Here is a 13,265-nt window from a genome sequence, read left to right as displayed (position 1 = left end):
CATCCAGGTAGGTGGAACCCACAGGGAAGGAGTGGACCTCAGGATCATGTGATGACAACTCTGCCTCAGCAATGACTTGGCTTGTACTCTCCCTACAACATTGTGGGTGTGTGTTTGTCCTCAGTGAGAGTGGGAGCTGATGACACTCTCTGCATACAAGTGAGAATTACCCTCCCGCAACCAGATGAATGAGCATGGTGTTCAGTGTAGTCCTGAGGCAACCTAGAGAGCTGAGATATCTGCTGCGTTCTCCAACAATTGCAGCAGCAGCACCTCCAACTCTGCCACTCAGAAGGGCAGCCCCTTCCTTCTGATGCGCTAGCCCTTATATGCCCTGCTGTTACTGGGCAGATTACAGGTCACATGGTTATTTGGTTTCCCACTTTTTGGTAGAAAGGGCAGGAAACTATACTTGAGGGGGAAGAAGGGCAGCCACGATGGCTTCCTAGCTGTTGTTTGGGCATTCCAACATGGCACACCCATGATGTAAAGCACCAAAATTTTCCCCCTACAATGGGAGCTGTTCTGGTCACATTAGCCCCCCTGTTGGGTGATGCCTTGAGCACACTGGTTTCTTATTGTATGGACTTTTTACTGCTGTGTTCAGAGCCCCTTTTCCAAGTGCACTCTCACCTTCTTTCTGGCTGCACATCACTTATCCCTGGGCTGTGCTTCTAGCCTGGGTGTTACCATAATGACATGAACAGTGCATTTCACTTTTTCACTTTTGCGCTCTTCTCTGCATAACTTAGACTGATAGTACCCTCTTAGCCATTCAGATCTAATACATGCAATATATTGTTCCTTTCTTTCAGTTTACATAGAAAGACGAGAAAAAGAAAAGCTTTTAATATTATCACTTAGGTCTTATATGGTCCTTTTCATCAGTTGATCTCAAAGCATTTTATGAAGGTAAGCATCATTATCCCAGTTTTACAGATGGGGAAAATTGACGCCAGCAGCCAAGGCTGGAATAGACCCCAAGTCTCCTGAAGCCCAGACTAGTTCTTTAGCCACTAGACCACACCACATCCTAACAGAAGCCAACGTCCTATTGTGTGATCTCATTTTAAACAAAAGTTCTCATTGATATCAGTAAGGAGTTCTGATGATAAATTTAAGGCACAATGTAGTGCTTGCAAATATTTCAGAAGTGAGGCCTGATCCTGCATGTTTTTCCCACTCGGGCCAATATTTCACTGAAGTCAATAGGAATATTGCCTGAAGAGGGATTCATCATTGTATGGTCAGAGCCTAATAGATGGAACAGAAAAGAGACATAAGTAATTTGTAAATGATCATCCCATCCACTGAAATGTTGCACACTCAGTTTTTTCTTTATGTGAAAGCTTTTTAGAACATGAGCTAATGTCACTTATCTGCATCCAGAAAGCATGTCCCAAGGGGGTCAATATTGGTGAATGCTGCCAGCAAGTTGTATCCTATGCTGAATGCAGTAGTTAGAGATGCAGTTTTCCAGTAGCGCCTGACAGAATAGATCAAAGGCACAGAAACTGTTTCTGGATATTTAGAAGATAAGCTTCTGATACTAACTGATGCGTCCTTTGGTTTTTATTGCAGTGTAAACAAATTCTGCTGATTTCTAAAGTATGTGTTCAGGTCTGTCAGAGTGTGTATGTTACTGTAGTGCTATCTACACAGTAAATGTTGATGTTTACCATAGGGCATAAAAACTTTTTTCAGGCATTGTGACAAATATTTTAAATGAAAATATACACTTTAAATGTTGTGTGTGCATACACATGAAAATCTTTATGTATACACTAACACACTTGTATATAAATTAAATTCAAAACTTCTTAACTGGAGTCACAACCAACCCACTACAATTCACTCATACATTGGGCTCTATTCAACTCCACTGTGAAGTTACACCAGTTTATGAATCTGCTCCAAAGCTGCGAAAGTTCATGGAATGATTCCACTGGATTTTGGATCAGGCCCAAAGCCAGTGATGAATCTGTCTCTCACCAACAGAAGTTGGTTCAATAAGAGATACTAACTCACCCACCTTGTCTCTACTAGTAGTGAATGCTATAATACGTGTGAAACTCTAGTGAAACTGAGATCCTAATCCAAATAGTAGTTTATAACATTTTCAAAGTAATTCCTCTTAAAATGAAAATGTCTATGTTGGTTTCAGCCAAAAAATTCAATTTTAATTTTTATTTCAACAATTGATTCCTTCTTGTTTAAGGTTATGAAAGCTTGAAAAAAATCACTGTCCTGTCTATTTCAAGGGAAATTTGGGGGCATATGTAACACAAAATCAAATGCAGTTAGGAACATCAAACCTACCTGGTTTTATAATCCTCTTCAAGAAAAAAACTGCACATTGTTTTAAAACAATGTTTTTCTTCAATGAATATTCTAAAGTTACATGTCCATCACAGCTTTCTATTTCCCTCCCCCCCACCCCATGGTTTTGGCCTGGATTAGTTTAAAAACAAATATATTTAAAGATGCATTCGTTATGAAATTTCTTTATTAGGATACCTTTGCGAAGGCCTCCAGAGAAAAAGAAAAGTTTGTTAAGGATGCTTCAGTTAATAGGTTTCAGAGTGGTAGCTGTGTTAGTCTGTATCAGCAAAAACAACCAGGAGTCCTTGTGGCACCTTAGAGACTAAAAATTTTTTGGGCATAAGCTTTCGTGGGCTAGAGCCCACTTCATGCATCTGATGAAAGCTTATGCCCAAATAAATTTGTTAGTCTAAGGTGCCAGACGGACTCCTTGTTATTTCTTCAGTTAGTTAATTGCCGTTCAAGTATCCTAGTTAATAAAAACAGTTCAGAATGCACTTATCAAATAATCATTTAGCAATGCTGATGTGAAGGATGCCTTAGTTAAAAATTCCTAAATTAAAGATGTCTTAAGCCCTAAATTTCAGAGCTTTCTGAGTTTAGATACTGGCTCATCAGATAAAGGGACTTCAGTTAAATATACATCAGTTAAAGCTAAGTCGTTAACATTATTCAGCAGAGCTTATCTCTAAAGAAAGTCTCCGTTTAAATTACTATTCATGTTATTGTTACCTAATATTATTTACCTAGCACTTGTACAATAGCATGAACATGCAAAGCACTGTATGAGACATACCATAATGGTTTCTTCTGGCTTTAAAGTCTGTTACTCTATGAAGGTCTGTCTATTCCACATTTAAGTAAATTCCAAGGCACATTTTGTATTTTGTAACCCTGCTTTCTTTTTTAAAAACAAACTTCAATGCATACTATTTATTTAATCTATCACAAAAATTGAGGGTGGACAATACAGCAGAATTAGAAATCTTGGACCAAATTATCTGCTAATGTAAATAGATGCAGCTCTATTGGCGTAAGTGTGTTTCATCCATTGGCAACAACAGAATTTAGGCCCAGATCAATGATATTTAGGTTCCTAATTTCCATTGAAATAAATGGGAGTTGGATGCATAAATACCTGAGGGCCTTAGCCCTTTAATTTTTCAAGCATCTCAACCATATTTCTGAACTAACATTAGCTAATCTTTGCATATAATGTCAAATATACACCTATTATATAATTACATGAAATGGAATTATTTCACCCCCCTGACCTTTTAAAAACAATTCTCTCTCTCATTCCTGAGAACTTTCAGACCCCACTTACACCCTTTCCAATTCGCCTAAATTTTTCCACCCCTTGCTACCAGGGTGCTTTCAACAACCCTAAATCTTATGTTTTCCCTTCCACTCCAAATGGTTTGTGGAGAACAAAATACATAAAGTAATTGTCTTAAAGTATATCCATTTAATTGCACCTTTAAAACGTGCATCCTTAGGTTCCAGAGCTGGGAGATGCTGATCCCCCCAAAAGCAACTGAGCATCCTCAGATGCCATTGGCTTTAGTGCAGAAGTCCCCAAACTGTGAGACACCCCCCACCCAGGGAGAGTACAGAGGAACGTTTGGGGCGGGGGGGTGCAGCAACAAAGCCTGGGCCAGCTGCCCCTCCTGACCTGGCCCCAACCCTGCCCCCTGCCACAGCTCTGCTCCCAGCTGCAGCCCCATTACCCCATCTGTGCTCCCCTCTCCCCCCCACCTGTTTCCTGGGGAGGGGCACAGGTGGGGTAATGGGGCTCACAACCATGAAAAGTTTGGGGGTCACTGCTTTAGGGGAAAGTGAAGATGTTCAGCCACTTTCAGATTTGGGTCCCTGTTCCTGTGGAACATCCTTCCCAGTAAATCCAGCCATGCTAAATCATATATTTAGGACCTGATCCTACAATCCTGATGTCAATAGGAGTGTGGTATGGGCTTTACTCAGCCCTGGATTGCACCATCTCCTAGCAGATACAAGGATTAGCTCTGACAGGCCTATGCCCCTTCCAGTAGTCCCACTCAATCACACTTTTTTTTCCTCTCTCAGTAGCCCTTCTCTCATTCCAGGAACTGCAGCCACCTCTTCATGAGACAGCCCTCTAGACAGGTCACTACATGTTTTCGCCTTTCAGGGGTACCAAAGTCCTTCCACACAGTCAGTCTGAGGCAGTCTTCTCCAGCACTGCCCTGATAGGACCACTTCCCCCATGGCCAGGAGGGGAACCCAGACCCACTCTTTGCTTTGAGTTCCAGCTCAGGGACTCACTAAACAGCAGCCACGATCTGTTCCCTTCTGAAGCTTGCTGCCTTTCCCTGAGCCTCTTCCATAACTTCTGAGTCTGTCAACTGCTCTGGGCTTGTCAGCCCAAATTCATTCTTCCTAGGGAGTAATTGCAGGTTATCTGCACTAAAGAGCCACCCAAACACACCTCCCTTCTCCCACATAGCAATTGCAGATTACTTCCCTATAGCTCTTTTCTGTTGCCAGCTTCCTGGCTTTATAAACCCCATCCAGCTCTTCCCCCAGCTGGACTTCCTCAGCCAGGTAGGGCTTAGCAAGCCCTGGCTTTCCTCCAGGTGCAGCCTATAGGTTAATTGGCCTAATTTACCCCTTCGGGTGGACACCCCATCACAAAGAGGTTCATTCAGCGCCTCAGACTCACAGGATGTTTCTCCTACAATGATAAGCAGTAAAATATATAATAATAGTTCCATTTCAATTTTCATCCTTAAGCTTCACAATCAACAGCCTAGTGAGATGAAGGGGTGGGGCACATGACATCTATCTAAAGCACAAATGCAGCAATGGTAGATGACCTTGTTATAACACAGTTGTCTCCTTACTCCATTACAACACAGGTCCAATTGTGGTGAGCGGGAGTCCTTAAATGTATTGCATTACCAGGGAAGTAAAATGGGTTGACCTGGTTAGGGAACATAGTTGGAATCTTGTTGTATCCCAGTCAGTGGCCAGCTGCATTGTATATAGAAGTCACTGATACAGCCAAATGTGTAACCTGTTAATATTTATTATTTGTAGTGTAGATGAGCCCTCAGAGCTATAGCTCCAGTTTCACTGACTACACACTTAGAATATTTTTTTCAAAAGTGCCTAAATGTCTTAGGAGCCTGAGTCTCATTTTCAGTAGTGACTTTGGGTTTATCTACACAGAAAACTCTACGGCTTTAACTATATGGGTACAAGCCTCCTAGTGTAGGTGCAGTTATGTGAGTATAAGGACACAACTATTTGGATAGGAAACGGATACCTCTAACAAGAATAGTTAAACTGGTACAAGAACTGTGTGTAGTCATGGACTTAGGTTCCTAAACCACGTAGGCACTTTTGAAATTTTTACCCAACGTCATCAGAGTCACATTCAGAGGGACTAGACGCTAAACTGTGTTTCAAATTAAATCTTAAATTCTGCAAGAAACATTGAAATGACCAGAAATTCCCTAAACACCATAAAACCTTGCTCTAGTGAGACATTTCTGCAGCAGGTTTTTCCAGTTGTTTGCTGTATGTGTAAAGGGCAGTGTGACCCTAATTTTGGAGCAGCCTGCTTCCCTGCTTTAAACTGGTGGGAAACCAACTATTTCACCTTGTAACAGGAGCCTTGACTGTTGGCTCTCCACTTACTATTTGGACAAGCACACTTTGCTGTTGGGGGGTTGCATGTTATTGTTAAAGTATGGAGATATTTGCTGGCTGGTCACATGTATTAAAAGGCGGAATTCTTGTGAGTATAATGTAGCCGTAAACAAAATACTGCAACTGGACTGGTTTGGGGGGAAACAGTTACCAAAATGGCTTCCTTTTTCGTTTGTTTACACTCCCCCTGATCTGGCTACTGTGTGTATTATTTCCTCTGTAGGCATTTGCATTAACATGCTACTTCTTACATAGGAGGCGCCCTCTTGGGCTTTGTCTGGTTTGTTTTCACTACAGCACAGTGTACGGGGGCGGGGGGTGTCTTACATGCAATGTTCTATGCTAGAGGGATTGGTGGGGGGATCTCCGTGTGTTCTGTACGCTGTGTGTGCATAGCCTCCATAGATACGCGTGGGGCTACGCTGTCTGTGTAAGAGAGAATTGACTGGCGGGAGGGGAGTTATTAAGAAACTTTGCTTTGGCTACTCTCTGTCCTTGGGGCAGCGTGGCGCCAGCACCCTCAAGTTGAAAGGAAAACAGCCATTCTCCTTTCCAACTGCCCACTGAGCTCCTTAAGGCCACAAAGACGCCAAAGTGAGTTTTATTTGCTGGTAAGCCGGAGGGAAGAGAAAAGAAAAGCCAATTCCCCCTTAAAAAGAGCCGACAAATCCTTTTTGCTCTTTTGTGTGAGCTTTTCCTATTCACATGGCGCGTTCATCCGTGTGATTCCCAACTTATTGTCATTACTTAGTTATTAATTGTTCTCATCTGGGGGTAATTGAGCAACCAGGGACTTTACCCCACGGGTCTTGGGGGAGAGGGAGGGACCTAAAGGAAAGACGCGGTCGGTAGGACTCGTTGCTTCAGAGATCCACCCCGAGTTGTCATAATGTAAAAAAAAAAAAAAAAAAGCCGAGAAAGCGAAGAGATGAAAGGGCATCGCTGTGACTTCAAATCTCAGCGTTCTTTTGGGGGGGATTAATTTCATATCCACCCGGAGGGGCAGGCAAAGGGGAGGATGGCAGCCCTCACTTTCCCAGAAGCAAACAGTGCGTGTTGCCTGCAGACGCTGGGGTGACTCCTGCCGTCTGATCTTTGGAAAAGCGCTTCCCCAGGTGAATTCTGGTACAAGATCTAATCTCCCAGGCGGCAGTGTTAGCCCAGGCCACTCTCCTCGAGCCAGAACGTGGGAAATCGCTCTCATCGCTCGGTGCGTCTCGCCACAGCACAGGGCTCTGAGCTCTTGTCATTATTACAGCCACTGTCATTTTCACAAAGCGGAGAAAAGAAAGGACGGAAAGACGGGCTCGCAAGAAAAAGGAAAGGAGCTGGGGGGAGGAGAAAGATGAGAGCGGGGCCATTAGAAAAGCAAGCCCTTGGGAGAGTGGCAAGGCGCAGGTATGTAGTGCTGAGTTAGTGAAAGCATCATGGATATTTAGAAGATTATAAAAGTCCCGCTTCGCCTCCAGCTACAGTCTCTCTGGAGCCATGTTGTGCCTGCAGAAGATTGCCCTGGCTCATTACAGCAATTACTTCTCTTCTAACTTTGCCTCAACCTTACTGTTTTAAATTGCTGGCAAGAGGAGCAGGGACAAGCTCGGTGCTATTGCCTGAACATAAGGGCGGAGAGAGAAACTTTCCTTGCCTAACGCTTCTTCGCAAACCGAAATCAGATTGAGTGGCATGGCTAGAAAGAATTTATGGGGCGCGTTCATGTCAAAGCAACAATGGGCACGTATCGTGGGGGACTTCATTATCCTGAAACGCGGTGGGATCTTGTGGGTTGAGCTCGAGTTCCCCATTTGTTGGAAGATCAGCGTCCACAGGGGAAATAACGCCTCATATTTCTGACCTTCGCGTTGGGCAGGCGGGGTTTGTAGGTTTTGCCTTGCAATACCGAATAGCTGAATGCGATCGCCCGAGTTGGCCCATGGATGTCTGACAGGAGTTCCCCCGCTGTAACTGAATACCTTTAATGTCGCTACTATTTCCTTGAGGGTAATTTTGACAAGTCCAAACTTCAATCAAAGCCGGTTTGAAATTGACCTTTGTAAGAGTTACGGAGTCCAGAAAACCAGAGGGATGAAGGTCCCCCCTCTAGCTCTCCAGGCGCCAGCGCTAAACTGAACTTCAATCCTACAGGGCCCAAGGGCAGAATTCCTGAGCTGCTAGCTGTCCCCCACCCCTTTCCCTTAAGAGACTTGCGTCCCTAACCCCCCACCCCCAAACTGCAAGGTCCGTCCCCTCCACTTCCTAGCCCCCGGCCCCCCTGCTGCTGGTTTTCACCACTGATCGCGCTGCCACCCAACATAGGCATGGAGGTATCCAGTGCCCTTCTATACAGCAAACTGGCCTTGCCCCTCAACCCAGCGATGGCAATGTCCCGTCTCCCTCCCCACACACACCAGGCCGGACTGGATTGCAATGTGCCCCCACCTAGCACACGGAGTTACCTACATTCTCGGAATGACTTCGATAGATTTCAACCGGAACCTGAATAGAGCCCCCTACGCATTCCCCTTAGCCCCATAGATCCTTCAAAGCCTCAAAGCGCAGCCTGGCGGAGAGGAAGCGATAGCCCCGTGTTTTCCTGTGAAATGCCACCGAGTTATATTTTGCTTGTAGCCCCGATAACTTCAGATGAGAAACCAGTTTCGCCTTCCGAGCGGGTTAATACTCCCGCAATACTCTGGGAGTTGCTGGGGATTGAGGTTTTTTTAATCTCATCAGCAGTACTCGGGTTAGAAATGTATCACCTACTTCACTTAATCGCACAGAAAATTGGGGCTCTGAAATTTGACTATTCGGGGGAAATTATTCTGTTCAACTGGACTTTGAGATAATGTGGGACAAGGAAGTGGACACTGGGTTCCTCAAGCAATCAGCTGAGATCAGCATTCCCCGTGCATCTAACCTCTTCATTGCACGATTCTGACATTTACCGAGCAATTCATTAAGAGTCCAGATTGTTAATGGGTCAGGATATTTCTTTCGCATTAGAGAAAAAGTGGGGGAACTTTTAAGAAGTAAAATTCAAATAAATCCGGGACTACACCTTAAAAATATGTTACAGGCTGGGCAATACAACACCATGTGTATAGCCCTGGCCCAAGGAAAGTATTTTTCATGTGTGCGCGCTGCGGAATCTCATCTACACAGTGATGTCTTGTTTGGGAGGAGAACACATTGAATCCCTTAGCTCAGGTCTGGCATGCAGACAAAGGGCAATCAACATACGGCAAGCACTGTAGCTTAAAATTAATTTATTTAACAAATATAGCTATAATATAAATGATAATAAAATTTCAAATATACAGTATATTACACAGTACACAGAGCCCCTTCCAAAGGAGCTGTTGAAGGAAGAAACACAGATAACAGACAGCGCTGTTAAATGGATACGGAGAGACTATTGTACGTTTTCTCTCTTCCTTGCTAGAGAGACAGAAAAGCGTTCCTGCCATTCAGTCTTTGTTATTTCAATTCCAAGCCAACCCTTCCCAAATAAGTGGTCTATCCCCAAACTTTTAGCGCTGCTTGCATGTCTCAGAATTAACCTAGGAAGGAATCACGGGGCTTGGAGCCACGGCCCCTTGTCTGAGCTGGAAGGATGGTTGATGTTTTAGGTTTCTCCTGGTTTGGGGGTCTGAGGGAGGACCAGCTTGTGGAAAGTCACTGGCGAAGTCGGGTGCAGAAGAATAAAGAGCTAAAAGACGGCAAACAAAGCCAGACTTGACCGTGGAGCCCGGTGGCTGGAAGTCTCTGCAAAGGGACTCTTAGGAACTTCGCAGAGTTTGAGGAGCGTGGAACTGGGGCGAGAGGTGAGGGGGAGGGGCGTGTGGGTTGGGGGGCGCTTGAAAGCCAAGCATGGGGTTGGTAGGAACACGATGGCTAGGCAGGGACAGGAGCTGGACCGCTGGCTTTTGAGGGAGGGGGCGCCCCAGCCAGGCTGCTGTCGGGTGGGTTCCTTGCGCCCCGCTGCGCTCTATGTTAGGTGGTACATGCTGTATCCCACATGAGCCGTGTACAGTCCCACGGGAGCCACAGGCAGCCCTGCCCGCTGGAAGGGGCTGGAGGCTCCGTACAGCGAAGCGCCAGCCACCGCCGGGCCGCCCAGAGGGAAGGAGATGCCGAAAGCGGCCGGGGGCAGCATGGGCTTGGCTGCCATCTTCAGCTTCTCCAGCTCTGCCTCCTGTAGTCTCTTGGCCTTGGCGCGCCGGTTCTGGAACCAGATCTTCACCTGCGTCTCGGTGAGGCTCAGCGAGCTGGAGAACTCCGCTCGCTCGGCGATGGACAGATACTGCTTCTGCCGAAACTTCCTCTCCAGGGCCAGCAGCTGCGCCGTGGTGAACGGGGTGCGAGGCTTCCTGTTGGTCTTGTGCTTGCGCAGGGTGCAGGCCGGGGGGCTCAGCCGCCCTGGGAGAAGGGGCAACAAGGACAAAAAAAAAAAGCCAACTGGTTATCAGCACATCGCACCTGGCAGGGAGGTGGGGAGAAGGGTTGAGTCTGGAGGCTAAAATTCAGCCCCTAACCCCTGCCCAAATGCCGGGGGCTGGGGCTTTGGAGCGGGCCCATCTCCAATGTCTATAGCACTTTTGAAGTGATCGCCCTTCTCCTGCGGAGCAGTGCGGTGTCTTTTTCAAAGCGTGTGTAACAAAGGGTTCAAAACTCTCCCCCCGAATGGTCACAGCCCCAGTGATACCTACTAGCGCCCATTGAGGGCTCATAGCTAGATCATCCATCTGGCTTCATACAGAGCAGCCTACGACATGCTTTGCACTGGGACAGGTAGTCGTATAGCCTCAGTGTCCGCTTATTTTTGTAAATGTACAAGATAGGAAAGGGAGGCCGGTGTTAGCCTAGGATAGAGGGGGAAGACCCCCAAGGAAGTGTCTGTGTTGTCTTTTCTTATTGGACTAAACTACAAAAATAAAACCGACAGGCCTTCTCAGGCTCACACCTTCTTCATTAGGCCCCTGGGAAAGAGATTAAGCACGTAATTAACTATGAACTCGGAATTAACACTCCGTCACTCTACTGCCCTTCATATCCTTCTGCTTCCTATGGCCTAACTTAAAATGTAAGAGACTCTTCCAAACCGTGGCCTATTTTATTTTGAGTTAAAAATACGTCTGCTCATTTTGTAATATAAATCAGTGAAAGCAACAAAAATATGCACCCAACTCACTTTTGGAGACTGTCCTCTCTCAAGGGTCTTTGAACGGGTTTCACCGTGCTGAACTCTATATGGCAACATGGGTAGAAATCAAATTCTGCTCGTTTTATTTAGTAAGGCGAGCAGAATTGGGCCCACAGAGAACCAGAGAGAGAATCCTCCTGCGCTGAGTTTACAGAATTTCTGGAACTCTGCACAATAATTAGACATGATTTTTTTTCATGTAATTGGAGCTCATCCGGTTTGATATTTTTAGAATTTTACTTATATCAATAATAAAGTGGAAAAAAAATCTAAAATTGCAGATTTATGTACTTTCAAAATAAAACACTTGCGATTACAGAGCCTGCACTCATGATGCCTGCCAAGACTGAAGCAGCAGGATTTAAGAACCTGATCTACAGAATAATACAAACCACTATCAACAAGATCAGCACTGAGCTGAAGACATGATTGGAGAATGTGTATGGTTCGTTCAAATCAAAACTTGAACTGACATATGCAAACAAGTATTTTCCCCCCAAACGTTGTCTGGGGGGAGACATTTCAATTCCTCCTTTCCATTTGAAACTCTGAAGCCGTCTTCTGCCATTAGAAACATTTAAAATGTATTTTAAAAGATACCATATTAAACGTGCTGGGGAAAGAAATTGCACTGGAACTTCGGTATAACTAACTTCGCTTAAACGGAACTCCAGTTCTAGTGATCTACAAAGATTGTCCCAAACTGATTCAACGCAATGCGACGTGCTAATAGCTTTTGGGGAGGTTTTGCTTTTATGGGGGAGGGGGGGCCGAAGGGAAATAGTGGCTTCTCTGTAATGAAATGTAAAACTAGAGAGTCCCAAGCATCAGTCCCGTGGAATTCCCCTGTGATCAGGACTCAGGGCTCTGGAGCTTGCGTTCTAGCGCACACAACATACCCGGCACATTGCTGTATTCACACATTCAACTTAGTCACACGAATCGGATCTCCTACTTACTAGGGGGAGGTGGGGAGAACCTGGGGTTCTGCATCCAGGCCGTCCTCTCTTGCTTCTCGGGGCTTTCCGATTTGACAAGTGCATCTTCGGACAATTTTACTAGTCCCCCGACAGAAAAATGGCTGTTGATCGGTAGAGGCGAAGCCGGCGTCTCTGCTGCCCCCGATAAGGATCCCACCCTGGGACTGAGGGTCTGATGAGTGGAAGTCCCAGCAGCCAGGGGCACTGCCCCTTCGGGGCTGCTGGCGATGCTCTCTCTGGCCCCCGGCTTCCTGTGATCAGCCATGAGCGCCTCCACGCTGAAAGGCAGGAGGGATGGGGGGGACACTTTGGGCTTGTCACTCTCCTCCTCTCCGCCCATCGCCGCCACGCTCGCCTGGACGCAGCTGCTGGGCTTGCTGAAAGCAGACGCGGGAGACTCCTCGATTTTGACCCCGAGCTGTACAGTAGTCATATCAACACCGGGGGCCATGCAGAGGCAGTCCTCCTTCCCGACCCGAGCGCTAAGCCGCGGCAGCCGCCGTTCATGGGGGTTGTGACCAGCCAGGGCAGCAGCAAGTCCCTCGCGTCACTTTCGGGGCGTTGGGCACTTTTCAGCGCCGGCTCCCAGCGAGACTTGTTAATAAGGCCAAGCGAACTCTGAAGCTGTCCAATCAGCGCGCAGGGGGGGGACGGCGGCTTCCCATTGGACGCGGAGCGGGACTTCGCTACTATCAACAGGCCGCTGCCTTCTTGGTCCCGCTGAACTGCGAGGATGTTAGTGGGAAACTTTCCTCTGGAGTAAATTCTGTGCCCGTCTCTTGTCTTTTGCAAGAATGGCTCCTATTCAAGCCTCTTGCGTCCTATTCACTCCGGGGTTTTGTTTGTTTTGTTTTGTTTTTACTGCGATGGAAATTCTCTGGGCTGCACATTTCTAACCCCCCGATTGTTTTTTCAGTGTAAGGAACATGGCCGTTGATGCGATACAAATACTTGTTTTTAAATCTCTGGCAGTGAGCAATATAACATCAGCTCCCACGTATAAAAGTACCCTCCGGGTTTATGTCCAATAAGCGCCTGGGGCACACAGTGAAGAGTAGAAAAGATCCAAA

The 13,265-nt window shown here is 46.2% G+C and overlaps 1 protein-coding gene across 1 annotated transcript; it reads right to left on the bottom strand.

Moving 5' to 3' along the window:
• Positions 1 to 9,847: 9,847 nt before the first annotated feature.
• Positions 9,848 to 12,753, bottom strand: MSX1 (msh homeobox 1). Its single transcript, XM_032792006.2, has 2 exons — positions 12,175 to 12,753; positions 9,848 to 10,431 (listed from the first exon to the last, which is right to left on the bottom strand). Exons 1-2 carry the CDS (start codon positions 12,644 to 12,646, stop codon positions 10,001 to 10,003), a joined length of 903 nt encoding a protein of 300 aa, XP_032647897.1. The 5' UTR covers positions 12,647 to 12,753; the 3' UTR covers positions 9,848 to 10,000.
• Between the last annotated feature and the right edge of the window lie 512 nt (positions 12,754 to 13,265).

Source organism: Chelonoidis abingdonii, chromosome 5 (assembly GCF_003597395.2).
Source record: "Chelonoidis abingdonii isolate Lonesome George chromosome 5, CheloAbing_2.0, whole genome shotgun sequence".
In the NCBI taxonomy this organism is placed as follows: Eukaryota; Metazoa; Chordata; order Testudines; family Testudinidae; genus Chelonoidis; species Chelonoidis abingdonii.
This window is presented reverse-complemented; position numbering and strand designations above follow the sequence as displayed.